Below are 18,247 nucleotides of genomic sequence, written 5' to 3'. Positions count from 1 at the left end.
TTCGGTCTCCAGCCAGTCCCAGTCCCAGTCGGTGTTTATCATTCAACAGATACGTTTGTTGCCAACGTCGTAATTTGCTTTAAAATTAACTTTTATTATTATTTTTTATCATACTGGTTAGCTGGCTACGCGTAATTGGTAAGTACATCATGTTCTTTGTATTCTTTTTTGGTTTATCATTGTTATTGTTTTAACAATACCAGCACCCGATCACTTTACTATTTATCTGGAGTGTAATTAAAAATAAGGCTATTAGTTATCGCTTAATAATTATCTAATTGTCGGTTTTTTTGTTAATTATCAAATTGTTTTTTTTTTTACTAAATTTTTAAAATATTTTTTTTTAATATTAATATTACTGTAACTAATTTTTCTTTTATTATTTACAATTTTTTTTTTAAAGACCTACTCATGTAGAGTTTCTTTTTTTGTTAGATTGATGGTTAATTACTATTATGGAGAACATAATTACAAGAATTGAATATTTTAAAAATAAGTGAGTAATTGATGGAAATTTAATTATTGGCCAAAGATTTTCTTTGAACAATGAATTTTTTATAAAACTATTCTAAGAATTCTGATGAAATAACTTATAAAAGACAACGTGAAGTGTGAAATTTTTAAAATTTTATATTTTATTGCAAGATTTGTAAATATAAAAAGGTAAACAAACATTGACAACAAAGAATCAGATATCTGATGATTTTCAGGAATTTTTAATGAAGAAATTACTATAATAAATCTTTTTAACAATTTTAAACGTACAAAGTAAAAAAAGGTATTATTGCATTTTTTTTTAAAATATCTTTTGGGTAAATATTTAAAAGTGGGGTCAACGATTTTAATTTTCATTTTTTTGGACGAAATTTCTATTTGATTTTATTGATATATATATATATATTTTTTTTAAATACATAACAAAATAAACAATTAAAAAAAAAGTTGACTATCACAATTTTAACAAATTTTCAAAAAAATTTATAAATTAAAAAAAAAAATATATCAAAAAAAGATAAAATAGAAATTATATCCAAAAACATGAGAGCCAAATTTTTTTAAACTTTTGAAGGCAAAAAAGCTATCGAAATCTTTATTTTTTTCTTTCACGACATTTTTTATCATAAATGCGCCGTAAAAACGGGCAGAATAAAAAAAAATTAAAAAATGTTAATTTTTCACCTAGATATGGCCAAAAATAGGGTGCACTCCACTTGTAAATAATGACCAAATTTTTTTATAAAATTAAATATCGAACAACTTTTATTAAAAAAAAAATTTTTTTTATGCGATCAATATTTTCATCTTAATATCAAAAATTTGAGACGATCAATAATGAATTATTTTGAAATTAAGGCAAAAATTCTGACCACAATAATAACAAATAAATTTTTTAGAAAATTGTGATATTCAACTTTTTTTTTTATGTACTTTTCAAAAAAAATATATCAAAAAAATCCAAAAAAGATAAAATATAAATTTTATCCAAAATTTTTTTCAACTTTCAGATGATTTTTTAATTAAAATATTAATTTTTTGATATTTTTGATATCACCACACTGAAAAAAAAATCAACTTGAATCAAGAGTAAAATTTTTGAACCAAGAAAATAATTTTTAAGAAACTCATTGTCTTGAATCAAGACAAAAAATTCTTTAATCAAGTAAAATTTACTTAAACCAAGTAAAATTTCTCAGTTGAAGAATTTTTCAACTCAAACCAAGAAGATGAAATTCTTCAAAATTATTTACTTGATTCAAGTAAATTTTTTTTCTGTGCACCGTAAAAACAAAAAAGTTAAAAAAAAATTATGATGATCCATTAATTTATCTATTTTTTGTGGCCAAAAATAGATTTGACTTGTAAATAATTATCATCTTTTTAACAGTAATTTATTTTTTTAATAAAACCTAAAAATTGTCCGGTATTTGCTGATTTTACTATCAAAACAAATATTATGAATTTACATTGTTATTATAATAATAATAATAATAATAATAATAATAATAATAATAATAATAATAATAATAATAATAATAATAATAATCATTATTACTATTATTATTATCAAGCGTTTTTTTTAAAATAGACATTTAGAGGGTCCCCTTTTACTACGATAATAATAGTAATATATTAATAAATTTATTATTATAATGATTGAATAAATCATAAGTATATTTACACATAAGTAGTTTTTAATTTCACGGCCGTTAGTTTGTAATCTCATCTTATATGATATACACACTATGCTGAGATCATTCAAATATATAATGACCGTCGTCAAAGCATTCTTTGTTATGGCATCAAAGTCATGAGATTTTTTGTATCGATGTTATATATGTATACGTACATAATGTTTTGGTATTACGTACTAAATACAACTACCTTAATGTGTTGATAAAATAAATCTTGGAATAAAAACAAAAAACATTTTAGCATAATTTACAAACATTTATATATTTATTTATTTAAAGATTTGATATCTGAACAAGAGAAGTTATGAAAAAAAAATAAACGCAAAAAATATATAAAAGATTGCTATTTTAAAACTTTCTAAAGAGCTTCAAGAATTGTTGGAAATTATTTTTATTTTTATTATATTATGTACGAGAAATATATACCCGGCTTGATAGCCTAATAATTTATTCACAGCCCCTGTGCTACAGTTTCTTTGTATGTACTAATGCTGGCATTGTATTGGCTATGAGTGTGTGTAGAGCAAACTTTGGAAGAAGAAATGGACAAAGAGAATCAAGTGTACGGTATAGTTCAGCAAATCGCGTATATTTATTATTAATAAGGGTAGCGTATTTCAACGGGACCCCTTTGGCATTGTAACCATGTAGGTACCTGTTTTTTCTATTGGCTGATAGAAATACTATGATAATGTAAAGTCATTGACATTCTTCTTCTAAAATCGGTAATTTTTTTATATTTTATAAAAACTTTTTTTAAAATGTTTGAAAATTTGTTTCAGGTAATTTCAGTCCTTAAAAAATCTTGTGAAAATTAAAAAGTTTTGAATCTTGTTGAAAGTTCCTGGAACATTTTAAAAAACTAGTTTGATGAACTTACATGAAAATTACCATAACTTTTTTTCAACGAGCGAGTTTTATAAAAATTCACCACGAAAAATTTATTTTTTTTAAATGGCCTGTAATTTAAATAAATTCTATGACACTGAAGTTGGCAGACATTAGAAATTTTTTTTTAATTTTTTAACAATGAAGATATTATGAAAAAAATTTTTAGAAGCATTTTTTTATTGTTATTGATTTGTAATAAAAATTAAAAAAATTGATATCTAGTTGTCAGCTAATTTCAATAATTAAATTCTATAAATTTCTAAACGAAAAAATGATACTTGTAAAAAAAAATAATGGTAATTATTTACAAGTGGGGTCAACCCTATTTTGGGCCATAACTAGGTGAAAAATTAACATTCTCAAATTTTTTTTTATTCTGCTTGTTTTTACGGCGCATTCATGATAAAAAATGGCGTGAAAGAAAAAAATGAAGATTTCGATAGCTTTTTTGCCTTCAAAAGTTGGAAAAAATTTCGGCTCATGTTTTTGGATAAAATTTCTATTTTATCTTTTTTTGATATTTTTGATATATATATTTTTTTTAAAGTACATAAAAAAACGAACAATTTAAAAAAAAGTTTAATATCACAATTTTCTAAAAAATTTATAAATTTTTTTGAAAATTTATTAAAATTTTGATAATCAACTTTTTTTTTTAATTGTTCATTATTTTAATATTTTTCAAAAAAAAATATATCAATAAAATCAAATAGAAATTTCGTTCAAAAAAATGAAAATAAAAATGGTTGACCCCACTTGTAAATATTTACCAAAAAAAATTTTGTTTTATAAATTTTAATGAAAATTTGTTAAAATAGCGATAATCAACTTTTTTTTTAAATTGTTCATTTTTTTTGTGTATTTAAAAAAAATATATCAATAAAATCAAATAGAATTTTCGTTCAAAAAAATGAAAATAAAAATGGTTGACCCCACTTGTAAATATTTACCAAAAAAATTTTTATAAGAAATTTAATTCTTCACAAAAAGTTTCTTATCGATTTTTCCGCACATATATTTACATTGTTAAATTACAATATCAATTAAAGTCCATTAAGCATAGTGAATCCCAATAATTGAGGAAATACTAATTTTTTTTAATGACTGGGTTTTTTTTTTTATTAAATCTATTTTTCAAACTTGATAATATTCTTTTAAAAAACTAAACACAGAAATACATTTTAGCTGATATCTAATAGCCTTAGCTTTAATATTAACTATATCCACGTTCGATATACGAACTGATGCTATATATACCCTCCAGGTAGATATATTTTCCGGAATGATTTACCAAGTGTAGAGCCAGACCTTTATCTATAGCCTTAGTTCCCTGAAATTCACAAAAAACTTTTATTTTACTTCAAACAGCCTATAGCAATAATCATAAATCAATACCAATAAAACAAAAGTAATTACCAGAGTTTTAATTTCAGATTTGTTACGTCTATGGAACAATGATCGATTCAAGTCATGCCCAGGGCTCCAGTGGACTAGCAACCGCTTTAAAAGACCGTCCAGCGTGTGTAATGCCTGTCCAGCCAAACAGATCGTTACCGGTACTGCCCGCTCCGCACTCACCTTACCGAGCAATTGTCTCGCGAAGAACTTCTTCGGTCAGCGATTCGGGAACGAGTCAGCAGATGTTGCAAAATGTCCAAGGTACTTTTACAAATGCAAACTCAACAGGGTCATTATCATCTTCATCATCATCAACATCAACGACATCATCTTCATCACCTTCATCATCACCATCACCATCTCCACTGCTATCATCTTCATTTACGCCATCATCTTCAGCAACTATTTATGGCACACCCCAAAAAGTTCGGTGTACTCTAGATCTTGATAAGATCGGTATGCCTAATTTAAAGAAAAGTAATGAATTACCTCGTAAACCTGTTATCAATATCATACAAGAATCCCGTTCTCACGAGAAGAGTAATCAAAATATTTCAAAGCGTTTAGGAAACAAAAGAAAATCCGATGATGGAATTGAAAATATCAACACCAATACTGGATACGCTTCTTCACGAATCTGCGCTAAGGATACTATTAATAATTACAATTTCATTGACATATCCAAAAGTCCAGAAAGATATGATTCTATTGTCGCGGATTCATCAGGAAATGTCGACCCTCTGTCTACACAAATTTACTACACAGACTCAGATGCGCAGAAGCGAGAGTCGGGCCCTATTAAGAAGCGCCGGAAGAGAAAAGAAAAGAAACTTGAGGAGGAAGAAACCAAAATTACTGGACAGAAAGTCGTTCCGCCTTTGAGGCTGAAGAAAATTCAAAGTTTGCAAGCAAATATTCCAGAATATCAGCCTAATAATGACGAGGAACGTGTTAACCAAATTATTGAGCGAGAGCGTCAAGAGTGTATGCCTAAATTTCGATATTATCAGCCAAAGCCCCCGGAAGTTCCGATAGTACCAGGTTTGTGTTTTATAAATAATAAATATTTTTTTTTTATTTGATTGCTAGATAATATCGTCACGCGTGGTGGCAATACGTGCGTATACTGAGAAATAAATATTTTTATTGATTTTAGACACTAGGCCAACCAGCAAGGAACACGCCACCAACTACCGTATTGTCACTGGACAAACTCCACCCTACGACGAACATATTGACTCATCCACTACGACGAGTAAAGACTTACAGGGGTTACTTTTTCATAAAAATAACCACAATTTTAAGACAGATAAGCTGAAGCAAGTTAATTCGCCTTCAAAATTTGATAAGGCAGCTTTTGATTCGTGCGTTAAGCAGATTAAAAAGCTGACGAATTTACTGGAAATGCTACCTGAAGTTTCACCAGAAGCTGCTAAAGATAATGTTGAAAATACTGTTCAGATTATGAAAACAAATGATTTGCCGAATTTAAATGCTTCACCGCCGTCCTCTACGACTTTTACAGATGTACTGCCTTCTCTGAATAATTCCCCGTCGCCGGAACCGCCGAAGTTATCACCTAAGACTCCGGTTGACTTTGAAGCTACGGAAGAAAGAAATAGCCCGCCATTGTTGCCGAGAGCGACTTCAAGTAATGGAGAAAATTACGATGATTGGGAAGGAAGTGGGTATCATAAACAAATTAATAGTAATTATAATGATAATGATAATGAAAGTGAGTTTAATTCCTCGGTTAATTCTTCAATTATCACTACAACTACTGGAAGTATTGTTACTGAGCAGATAGACATTGATGATAAGCCAGAGTATTTAGATTTATCGACGAATCTTACTAAAAGTGAGACGTTTGTTGATGCGGTGAACAATAAAATTACTAAAGAGTTGAGTAGAATAGAAGTGGACTGTGATACTGAGCAAGTATTGAAAATAGATCTAAGGAATTCTTTGAGTCCGGAGAACATGGTCATCGACACGACGAGTTTGTCCAAGTACGAGAAGGAAAGCGACGCTGAATATTCACCGGAAAATAGATTAAGGATAGACGAGTCAGAGGAACTGCTGGAGGTTCAGCACAAGGAACCTGTTGGTGGTGCGACAATTAAAGTAGTTCATAATTTAACTTCAGCTGCAGTTGCTGCAAGAAATTCCGTTGCAACAGCTGCGATAACTTCTTCTTGTGATATTTTTAATAACCAACCAACCAAGGGTAAGTCGAAGCTCAAGGACAGGCGAGTTGCCGAGTCGCCTAAAAGTAATATTATTATAAACGAACAACAATTTCCGTCGTTTGGTAACTGGGTTGCTAAAATATCTACCAAGCTTCCGAACCATCAGCTTTCACGCCTGATTACTGACAAGAATACTCGTCCTAATTCGGCGATTAGTGTTACCAATGAAGTTCCTTCGTTTAGTCACTACTATCACTATCACCCCCAGCTTCAGCAGCACCAGGAGGCTGCTAAGATGTCTGCTAGTCCTGGCTTGAAGCATAAAAATGGGTTGGAAGCTAGTAGCAAGGCCTCAACTGCGGAACCACAGTTGAAAAATCAGACTTGGGAACCCGCGGAACAACCGAGTCAGTCCCAATTGCTGCAGAGTAATTCAACGAGTAATATTTCTACGTCGTTGTTGGAAACTCAGTTGCAGCAAAAGCCTCAACAAATAGATCCTCAACTTTATCCGTCTGCTCAATTGAATAGGCTTCTTGCTCGTAATTACCCGGTAAGTTTTTTTTTAATAAATAAGGGGAGGATTAATTATATTTATTGTTAGTAATTGAGGGGAGAATTATACTCGCAGATCGATTTGGGGTTGTAGTTTTAATTATGTAATTTGTGGTATAAATACATTGTGTGTAATGGCTGTTGATTGAATCCCGGAAAAAATAGACCCGGAAAAAATTTTTAAGTTATGAAAAATTCATATTATTTCATTAAAATTATTATAAAATAAAAATTATAATAATAATATTTTTTTTTTGTAACAAAATGTTTTTCAGGAAAATTGTGTGTGATGCAATCAATGATACAATTATTATTATTATAATTTTTATTTTATAGTAATTTTAATGAAATAATATGAATTTTTCATAACTTTAAAAATTTTTCCGGGTCTATTTTTTTCGGTTTATTTTTTCCGATTACCCTGTTGATTAGCATTAATTTAATGCCAACAGAAATTAGTTCAATGAAAATTTTCCCGAGTAAATTTTCTGGGTTTATTGAAAGATTATTTACGCACTTGGAATTAAAAACAACTTTTTTTTGGTAAATATTTACAAGTGGGGTCAACCATTTTAATTTTAATTTTTTTGAATGAAATTTCTATTTGATTTTATTAATATATATTTTTTTTTAATACATAAAAAAATGAACAATTTAAAAAAAAAAGTTGATTATCACAATTTTAACAAATTTTCAAAAAAATTTATAAATTTTTTAGAAAATTGTGATATTCATCTTTTTTTTTTAAATTTTTCGTTTTTTTATGTACTTTCAAAAAAAAAATATTTAAAAACATCAAAAAAAGATAAAAGAAGGTAAAAGACCCAGTTAATGACACTGGCCTAGTTGATTGACACTTGCAATTTTATTCTAATAAAAAAAATAAAATAAAATGTTCTCAAAAAAACCAATTTTCTTAAAATTTATAACTCAAAAATTATATTTATTAATTTATTAGAGTCGATTTGTTTTGTTTAATTAAAATAAAACTGCAAGTGTCAATAACTAGTTCAGTGTCAATAATTGGGTTTTTTACCTTAGAAATTTTATCCAAAAACATGAGAGCCAAAATTTTTTCCAACTTTTGAAGGCAAAAAAGCTATCGAAATCTTTACTTTTTTCTTTCACCACATTTTTTATCATAAATGCGCCGTAAAAACAAGCTTTCCAAAGTCAGTGAGCAAGATTTATCAAAAACGATTGATAAGATCAGTTTTATTTTTACTATTTTAATTGTCACAAAATTTTCTTGAGTATATTTTTCAGTAATTAAAAGATTGAAAATTCTAATAAATATTTTATATTTTTATAAATAATTTACAACTAAAATTTAATTCAAAAATCGATAATTTGTAAAGCCACTATTTTATTAAAAATATATATTTTGATATTTGGATTAATCACTAGATTATCTTAATCTAATAAAATTTTTAGAGATTTACTAATAAATTAATTCAAAGTCAAGATTATATTTATATCCATCTTGATATTAATCAGTTAACAAGCCCCTTTAGAAAAAACCAATATAACATTGCTTTTATTAGCCTTATAATTGCGTATAACTCCTTAATCAATTTGTAAATTAGCTAAAAATAATCTAAATTGAATCGACCATCCTTCTCAATCAATATCAATCTAATGATACAATAAATGTAATAACTTAAATAACATTTATTATTATTTCAGGTTGATCCTTATAGAGTGCCACTTCTCCGTCCAACGAGTCAATTACCGGACCCGCTGTCAACGAATTCAATCCCCTATCATTCAAGTGCGTCTCCACTGCTGAATCCTCTGTCGATGTCACCGAGCTCACCACTCTCCTACTGGCACCAAACGATCGGAAAAACGCACCCTGAGTCAAAGCGTGGCTTCACAGACATTCCACTAAACTACGACCCGATCTCGCTAGCGAAAAGATCCACTTACTCTCAGTACCATTCTCTCCTACCCACAGCACCAATTAACCTGATGAATCCGTCATATCAAATCCCGCAGCAACGCCAGCAGCAGCCACAACAGCACCCCTCGCCTTACGACAGACTATGGGACAAATCAGGGCACTGTTTGCGGCCTCCTGATTCGCCAATACCTACATTGAACTACTCGCCTTGGCAGAGTGCTCTTTTTCCACCAGAAAGTCTCCTGGCAGGAAGAAGCTACCTGAACAGCAATTGGACCGCAGATCCTCGCAATCTTCTGTCGACAATTACCCCAGCGATGCAAAACTTTGCGTCGCCTTATCAGCCAATAAGCGTACCAAGGGTTAGGAACATCAAAGACCGCCCTGAGCAGGACAGGAATTGTGAGACTCCGCACTTGGGGAAAGTTGATTACAGCCCAAACACGGCCAGGACATTTCAGTGCTCTAATTGCGGATCTCGCGGGCCTGTTTATAAGTGTCTAGGGTGTGAAGCCGCTTATTATTGCAATGAAACTTGCCAAGCCCGACACTGGAACTGTCATGTGGCAACTTGTCCTAAAAAAATGCCCAAACTCAAGAAAGTTGTGCCTTAATATATAATACAATAATTATTGTGCCTTATTATTGCTAAATATATATTTATAATTCGTGTTAAATAACTTTTATATGTGATTTGCTATTTAATTATAATTATCATTTTATTATATTTATAAATAATTAAAAAATTGTTTGTGCCAGCAATATTTATAGTGTACAAATATAATTATTTTATAATGATACGCTTAATCGAATGTAAGATCTTTTATTTGCTGTGACAGTGAAACTTTTAATTAAAATATCGCTCAATCTATTATTTTTTTTACAAGTATATTTTTACTGTTGATTTATTTTACTGATCATTTAATTGTACAAGAGTGAATAAAGAAAATAAGTATTTTTACCAATAAAAAAACTAAATTTTGTTATTACTATCTGTCTCTAATTTGTCTCAGCATATAAGCCAATTTAGGGTCAACATTATCGGCATTGATAAGTCTTTTTTCGAGAGCTTCAAAGTCGGCCTTTTCTAGCCAGACAGGAGGGTCCAATTCTTTGGGAGGAAGCGGCGATAAAAGTCTCTCGGAAGCTGCGCAAATTCCACACCATCTTCTAAAACTTAGTGGTTCTGTAATTTCGTCAAATATTTCTTTTAATTTGTCCACCTTTTCGTCTGTCAAACAACTGCCCATTACTTCACGCAGAGCTTCTAAAAAATCATTAGGTGGAATACATCGCGTTTCATCTAAACTGTCTTCGTAGTATTTGTTAAACGTTCGCCCAAAAATAAGTTTTCTTCCCGATGTTATGAAAACATGTTTTTCTAAATAGTCTAGCGGTTTTATGGATGATAAGCTGCCGCTATTCAGAAGTTCAAACCGAGCGCTTTGTCGTGAAAATACTCGCGGGGCATTGGTTGCCAATGGTTGGAGATGAGGTTGACGAGAAGATGATTTAATACTTAGATTTGTTTCTTCTTTCATTTTCAAAGCTTCTTCTAGCGCTATTTTTCTCTGTAAAATATTAACTTAACTATATTTATATTCTAAAAAAAAAATGGTAAATATTTACAAGTGGGGTCAACGATTTTAATTTTCATGTTGTTGAATGAAATTTCTATTTGATTTTATTATTAAAAAAATTATATAAATTTCGTGAAGTTATATGCAATTATTTTTTTTATATCATGTAAATTTATAAAATTCCAAACAATTTTTAAAACTTTATGAAAATTTAATAATTTTTATAAAACTTTATGCAAATACTATTGTAAAAAATATGATACTGGAATCAACAGACATCTTACAATTTTTTAGATTTTTACAACAATTAAACTATTATGAGAAAAATTTAGTAAAAAAATTTCACATGTCGAATTAAAAAAAAAAATTATGGTAAATATTTACAAGTGGGATCAACGATTTTAATTTTTATTTTTTTGAACGAAATTTATATGTAATTTTATTTATATATTTGTTTTGTTAAAAAATAAATAAAAAAATGAACAATTAAAAAAAAAAAAGTTGATTATTACAATTTTAACAAATTTTCAAAAAAATTTATAAATTTTTTAGAAAATTTTAATATTCAATTTCTTTTTTAAATTGTTCGTTTTTTTATGTACTTTAAAAAAAAATCTATAAAAAACATAAAAAAAAGATCAAATAGAAATTTTGTCCACAAACATGAGAGCCAAAACCGTTTCCAACTTTCAAAGATGATTTTTTAATTGAAATATTAATTTTTTGATATTTTCGATATCACCACCATATATCCGCCGTAAGAACAAAGAAGTTAAAAAAAATTATGATGATCCATCAATTCATCTATTTTTTATGGCCAAAAATAGGTTCGACTCCACTTGTAAATAATTACCAAAAAAATTTATGTAATTAAGGTAAAAGTACCGTTTGTGGCTAGTGTACCTTTTTTGGCCACTTTATTTTCGAATTATTATATAAATATTTTTATAAGTCCAAGACTTTATGAATCCAAATTTGTATAAATGTACTAATTCATAAATTCTATAAAAATTCTACTTGAATAGTTAAATTTTTTACAAATTCATGAAAATATCAAGTGGCCAAAAATGGTCCTAAGATGGCCAAAACCGGTACTTCTCCCTATTTCTCATTAAAAACCTTTAAAGAAAATTCTTCTTCAACAGTTTCCCGATTTATTTCTCTAGCAAGATGTTTGAGTATTTCCGGACTGATAAAACTACAAAAGACTGGCTGAGTCGGTAGAGATGTAGGAATTTTCTCAGCAACATTCTCGACTTCAACGTTGCCATGCGGAGTCAATGAACTATTTCTTCTCGAAGTGTCATCTACCTGCGAAACCTGAGTTTCAGCAGGCTCTAAAGGGTCTCTGACTTCATTCTGCTGACCATAGGCCGAACCTCGCCTGCACCTGCGTTTCTTCAGACGTTTTCCACGTCGTCTGATCGGAACTTCATTATCACTATCGCTTCTGTCGTCTTCTTCTTCATTCCTCGATGACTCTTGCAGCTGAAAGTATAATAAAAAATGACTAACATCTCTAATTATCCATCCTTTAAGATCAAACCAACAGATTACCTCATCACTAGTCTGAACTGACGGAAGAATTGCCCGAGATTGATGGCGATGTTGAACAGGTGATTTTAGATACTCATTAGCTCGCTTGGGACTCGGTGGAGGTTCAAGAGTCAAAGCGTGCCAACTCAAAGTCTCATCTTGCTCCTGCGAAGCAGTTCTCAGGTCTAATATCAACGTAGTCCGCTCACGGGGATTACAAGGAACAAGATTGTCCGGGTGGTTCTGATGAGCAGTCAGTGGCCCGCTGGCCAGCGTTGGGGTAGGTGTCAACGGTCTTGAATCCGTCTCGGTGTATTTACGGAACAGTTCTTCAGGAACGGCGGTCGATGTATGGATATTGATGCCGTCATTGACCTCTCCAGAGTCTATAATACCACCAGCTATAAGCGTAGCTCGAATCATTTCCATTTCGGCTGGTAAAAGTAGCGCTTTCCCTTCCATAGCCCATGATTCTTTAGCGCGTTTAATAAATTCTTTGGCTTCACAATCCGCTGGGTGATTGCACAACACCGAACACCCGTACGGAAAAGGATTAAAAAGTCCAGCGAACGGGCGTATTGTAAATGGCGCGGGCTTGGCTATACTCAGCAACTCCAATTTCTGGGAAATAAAGAAAAAAAATAAACTAAATATAGACACTAACTTACCATAAGCTTCCTTATTGATTTTCATAGCTCAATACTTTAGATTTTGTTCTATAGACTGGAGTTACACGGGCTGCTATAAGTCCAGTGTTGCTTGATATTCCCGACATTATTTCTAGTTAAATTATTTGTTATTCTGTTTCATTTGAATAGCGAAATTGCTGCATTCATTCGCCGATTTATCAGCTACTGAATTCCTATACTTGGGTAGACAACTGTAGATTGTAGATGCTGAAAAAAAGCGGGTTGCCACGGTGCGATGGGTCGATTAATCCCTCCAATGTTGGTTTACAAAATCACGGTCAGTACCTCCGGGTTACTCTTATGACAATACATTGTACATGTCAGATTCTGGTTGTAATGTCATCCGCAATTCAGTAAATATAATCCAATAATTCTGTCTTGTTACCAGAACTCTTACACAGAAAAAAACGTTTATTTGAGCCATGAAAATATTTTTCTTCTTAATTGTTTTCTTGAGAAAAAAAATTTTTTTTTTTTACAAGAAATTTCACTTATTCCAACAAAATTAATTCTCTTGCTTTAAGAAATACGTATCTTGATTCAAGAAAATCTATTTAAGTCAAGAAAATCTTCTTGTTTTGAGAAAATTCAGCCTCTTGCTCCAAAAAATTTAATTCTTGATTGAAGTAAATTTTCTTGTCTTGAGAAAATTTCTCTCTTGCTCCAAAAAATTAAATATAAAGATAGAAGTAAATTTTCATTAATATTTTTATTGATTAACATGTCAAATAATAGGTTGATCAAATAATATTGAATCATTTTTTTTATTCAATATGTATAATTGCACACTAAAATAATATAAAATGGGTATCAAATATTCAAGAGAAAAATTTTCTCACGGTGAGAAAATTTTTTTCTCAGCTGAAGTAAGTGGCACTGCTTCCCTAAAGTATCTAAAAATCTTGATCAGATACAAAAATTTATTGCATCAAGTATTTATGATAATTTGAATTAACAAAAAATTACTTCCACCAAGAATAGAATTTCAAGAAAAATTTTTACTTCGACAACACAACTTCGGTCTTCCCTTCAGGCACCCGAAAATTTTCTTGAGCCAAAAATTTTGTTCTCCAGTCAAGAAATTTTTCTTTCTGTGTACATCCATTTTACTCAGCTAGTTTTTCGATAAAAGAATTTAAATAAAACAAAATTCTTTCATAAAATATTTCAACCAATTCATTCACACTGAAAATAATTAAACAGAAATTGATTATTAATTCACTTTATTACATACTTGTTTATCAACAAATCGAATGTATCATTTAAGTGAGAATAAAAAAATTTTAACAAAATTTTTATGACCAAGGACTGTCAAGTATGAGACTAGGGTATTTCTTTTTATATTTGAGACCAGTGACAAGAGTTGAACTCTTAGGAAATGCTGTTTTTCCGCCAAATTTAGTGTCTGTTTCTGGATTGAACCTGTTGTACTCGTACTGAATGTGAAGATTAGGCGGCAGCTTTAAGTCTTTAGTTGCTTCGAGCGGCAGAGTTGTGTTTATTGGAGTGTGGTAAAAGTTCCTCAAGTCTCCTGCAATATATAAAATATTATTATCATTTGCAATTATAAATTTAACACGTTTTGGTCTTACCGATAGTTCGTATAGTAAACATCACTGAATTAGGAATAGGACATTTGAATTCATTAGCACAAGCGCTAAATAACTTAAATCTCAGATTTAGATCTTTTATCTCTGTCGAGTCATTCTCTGACAGACCCTCGGCCTTGCAAACTTTGTTCAGCTTCTCTGAGGCATCTGCTGGTGGCTCATAAGGCTTCAGTGGCCGGAGAAATCTGAAAATTAATTTTTTCTTTATACCTCGGTCAAAAGTACGCATCTTTTGCACCTATTTCGAGGCAGAAAGTTAAAGATTCGTGCATTGATTAAGCTACACATTCGCCTTCTATAACAGCGGGAGCAAATGCTTTCGCTACCGCGACTGACATTAGTCATTTGTTACTAACTATGTTTTGTTTATGCTGATCATTTACGATTGATGGTACAATACAACTTGGTTATATTTCTTTCTTTCTTCTACTTACATAAAATATTTCATATATAGATAGAGATATAGATAAAAATATAACTGTCGTAAGAGTGAGTAGATCATCCGATGTAACTTAAAACCAGGTTGTACTGTACTGAGATTCAGTTTGACAGTGACGTGTGTAAAATGGATCAACTTTATTTAATTAATGAATTATTTAGAAAAATGTACGCAGTAACAACAATTTAATTTGATTTTTATTAATTATTGTTAATTTTCAGATAATATGCTCGTTTTTTCTATTTTTAACCGAGAATAATCTTTATTATGTTTGTTGAATTCAAGAAATTTCAGTTTTATTTAATCTAAAAATTAAAAAAAAAAAAATGTTTTTTAATTATTTTTTATTTGATTTTACATTAATTTTTTTTTATTTGATGCCTGCCCCCCCCCCCCCTCGACCAGCAGCACTCGCTTCGCTCGTGCCGTAAAGGTGGGGGGCAGGCATCAATTTTTTTTCGATACAATACATGAAATATTTTACGTACTTTCGACCGGCTATAAAGAAAAATACTATACACTACACGGGCAGAAGTTTGAGAGCTCTGAACTGCGCGCCGTGATGCCCTCGGTTACGCTTCGGGCATCATGGCGCGCAGTGCAGAAATCTCAAACTTTCTGCCCTAATAGTGTAATATACTATTATATGTATTATATCGAACTAATAAATAACTAAAGTTCCTGATTGTATTGATAAGTTGTAAGTTTGATGTCTTTCTTCCCATAAATCAATACTGCTTTTTAAAATTATTAAATACAACCAGCAACCTTGCAGTCACTATGTGATTGCCGTGTACTTGTAAACTATAAGTAAATAAAATTTTGATTTATTAAATAATGAGTTTTGTTAAATTACATTGTACGTTGTTAACTATTGACGTTTTTAAAGATATAAACTCATCCCGATGTTACACTCATCAAGAGCTTTCATTTGAGTACCCACATGCATTTTCATATATACATATATATAACATATATAAAAAAATATATGAAAAATTGATGTAAGTACTCAAATGAAAGGTCTCGATGAGTGTAATGTCGGGGTGAGCTTATATCTTCAAAAATGTCATTAGTTTACAAGATACAGGGTCATTTCTTAATTATATATCTAGACAGAGAATTTTCGAATGCAGCCTAAATACTTATCATCATAAATTGACTATCAGTGAGTTTGATATGAAACCTTGACAAGGCCCAAATTCAAATCAAGACTTTTGCAATGACATTTTAAATTTCACTAAAAAAACCGATTTTATCATATGACTATTCTGAAAACAAAATTTTTCTTATTCTCTTAATGTATAATTACCGTCTGGGTTCGGTATATAATTATTTGATGCTACACCGTCCATCTTACGGCAAGCATTTTTTTACAAATATAAATAATGCTGTGAAGCGGGAAAGAATAGGAGTTACGGTAATTATTACGTGAAGCGTTCCACATTCACGTAACAGGATATTGGTAGGAAAGGATTGAGAAAGGAATGTGGAGAGGATCATCTTAATGTGAGTTTATAGAATATGCGAGAAAAAATTATTAGATAAGCTCGGACTGGGATTCGAACCCAGAACCTTCCGAAGACATGTCGGCTACTCTACTATTTGAGCTATCCGGTCTATACTAAATTTCCTTTCGCTTATTCTATACACATTAAGCCACACCTATAACCCTTAATAATATAGATGATTAAAAATAATAAGAACTCGGCTAGTTTCATTTGAGGACAATCGAAGTAAAGGGGCAAGTAAAAGAGAAAATCATTCCAGAGATCGATCTGTTTAGTAGAAAATATTTAGTAGTGCAATAGGCAGTGCTGCCCTCCCCATAATATTAACTATTTCTTAGAAACTACTGTTATTATTACTCCACTATAATTGTCAAATCGAATTCATGTTACATAGAGCCAAGTTACCATGTGCGATTGGTTACAATCTGTTGCATAAAATAAAAAAAATTACTATTTAATGTTTGTGTCTTTATAAATATATTGCGTGCAAAATTGATATTGTAATTTAATAAATAGTTATAAAGTCTCAAGGACTGACAGTGACGACAGGAGTATGAAGAATAAATCATGAGAAATATTTAATGAAATTACACCTTTGAAAAAAAAAAAAAATAGTGTAGAAAAGACAGTGTACAAGATTGTCAATATTTTTTTGTTCACGCTGGTCTGTCTACGGTTAACACTAACATCCCCGCCCCTGAAATATCAAAGCTTCTGCGTATAAGTGCTAAAAGTCAACGGGGAAGAATTTGGAGGGGGTGGCACTTCAAAATGGCCGAGGTTTTCACAGTCCGAGTTCGAACAAGTTAAAACGTCGGTTCGACATATCTGAAAGTAAACTCCTGTAAAACCTATAATTTAGGCCCTAAAATATCAATTGATATTAAATTAATATAAAATATATTAAATAATTGTAAAATAAACTTACCCTCGTGTTGAAAGTGACTTTTCACTCCACTCCCATTTTCCTTTGATCGTTGATTGTTTTTGTTTTTGCTTGGCCCTGTTAGCTTTACATCTTATGACATCGTGACGTACTGGCGCCTTCAGTCATAATAATCATTATTACAATTGTGTTAGTGACAGTGAACATATAAAATATATAAATTAACAATAAATTAATAAATACATATATCGTATATTGATTTGATAAATTAATTATAAAGTTTTAACTATTGAAAAAAAATAAAAAAAAAAAAAAAAATAAATGATAGTGTCATGGAATGTCAACAATAAAAATAAATAATTGTTGTTGATAAATAATAATGAGTGTATAAATATGTAAATAATAACAAACCTTTATTAAAGAGAGTAGTGAATTTTTAGCCGAATGCGGAAAAATGAGAGAGCCATGCCTGATGAGAGCCGCCATGTTGAGGATATTTTTTATTTATATGGGTTCATCAGCAGAATCACCAGCAAGTGCAGTAGTAGTAGTTCCAGTTAATTAACAGTGATTAAATATTTATAAAATAAAATAACTGTAAGGATAACAATAGATTAATAATAAAAATAATAATTGGTGGGAAGTGAGTATCAGAATGAAAATTATCGTTAAGTTTTAAGTAGAGTGTGTTTAAGTTAAAATCGTTTTAGGTTTTTGCATTGCGTCGCGTAGCTGGCGCTGTGATAGTATCACTAGTTAGTGGCTGGCCTCCCGTCTGTGTCTGGTATTGCTTGTTGTGCTCAGTGCAGTCCGCCATTTTACAGTCGCCATTGAAAGGTGAAAATCCAATTAAATGTTGGTGATAAATACT

General features: G+C 30.5%; 3 protein-coding genes across 8 annotated transcripts; 1 reads left to right on the top strand and 2 right to left on the bottom strand.

Annotated features, from left to right (window-relative positions):
- Positions 1 to 6: 6 nt before the first annotated feature.
- Positions 7 to 9,800, top strand: LOC123265718. 5 transcript variants are annotated; one of them, XM_044729589.1, is made up of 5 exons: positions 2,625 to 2,754; positions 4,517 to 4,742; positions 5,049 to 5,522; positions 5,638 to 7,223; positions 8,912 to 9,799. In XM_044729589.1, the coding sequence occupies exons 1-5, from the start codon at positions 2,701 to 2,703 to the stop codon at positions 9,740 to 9,742; spliced, it is 3,171 nt and encodes a 1,056-aa protein (XP_044585524.1). In that variant the 5' UTR covers positions 2,625 to 2,700; the 3' UTR covers positions 9,743 to 9,799. The 5 variants fall into 5 exon arrangements, with proteins under 5 accessions (XP_044585522.1, XP_044585523.1, XP_044585521.1 ...); XM_044729587.1 differs by lacking the exon at positions 2,625 to 2,754 and adding an exon at positions 7 to 138 and having other exon boundaries at positions 4,517 to 5,522; XM_044729588.1 differs by lacking the exon at positions 2,625 to 2,754 and adding an exon at positions 762 to 777 and having other exon boundaries at positions 4,514 to 5,522.
- Positions 9,801 to 10,044: 244 nt separating this feature from the next.
- Positions 10,045 to 13,360, bottom strand: LOC123265721. 2 transcript variants are annotated; one of them, XM_044729593.1, is made up of 4 exons: positions 12,948 to 13,360; positions 12,266 to 12,865; positions 11,828 to 12,196; positions 10,045 to 10,699 (listed from the first exon to the last, which is right to left on the bottom strand). In XM_044729593.1, the coding sequence occupies exons 1-4, from the start codon at positions 13,017 to 13,019 to the stop codon at positions 10,118 to 10,120; spliced, it is 1,623 nt and encodes a 540-aa protein (XP_044585528.1). In that variant the 5' UTR covers positions 13,020 to 13,360; the 3' UTR covers positions 10,045 to 10,117. The 2 variants fall into 2 exon arrangements, with proteins under 2 accessions (XP_044585528.1, XP_044585527.1); XM_044729592.1 differs by having other exon boundaries at positions 11,828 to 12,865.
- Positions 13,361 to 14,139: 779 nt separating this feature from the next.
- On the bottom strand, positions 14,140 to 17,929 carry LOC123266188. The gene is made up of 4 exons (XM_044730236.1): positions 17,788 to 17,929; positions 17,419 to 17,534; positions 14,526 to 14,728; positions 14,140 to 14,464 (listed from the first exon to the last, which is right to left on the bottom strand). The coding sequence occupies exons 1-4, from the start codon at positions 17,860 to 17,862 to the stop codon at positions 14,229 to 14,231; spliced, it is 630 nt and encodes a 209-aa protein (XP_044586171.1). The 5' UTR covers positions 17,863 to 17,929; the 3' UTR covers positions 14,140 to 14,228.
- Positions 17,930 to 18,247: the final 318 nt, after the last annotated feature.

This window comes from Cotesia glomerata, linkage group LG5 (genome assembly GCF_020080835.1).
Source record: "Cotesia glomerata isolate CgM1 linkage group LG5, MPM_Cglom_v2.3, whole genome shotgun sequence".
NCBI classification, from domain to species: domain Eukaryota; kingdom Metazoa; phylum Arthropoda; class Insecta; order Hymenoptera; family Braconidae; genus Cotesia; species Cotesia glomerata.
The sequence above is the reverse complement of the archived record's forward strand: the minus strand, read 5'-3'. Positions and strand labels throughout refer to the sequence as shown.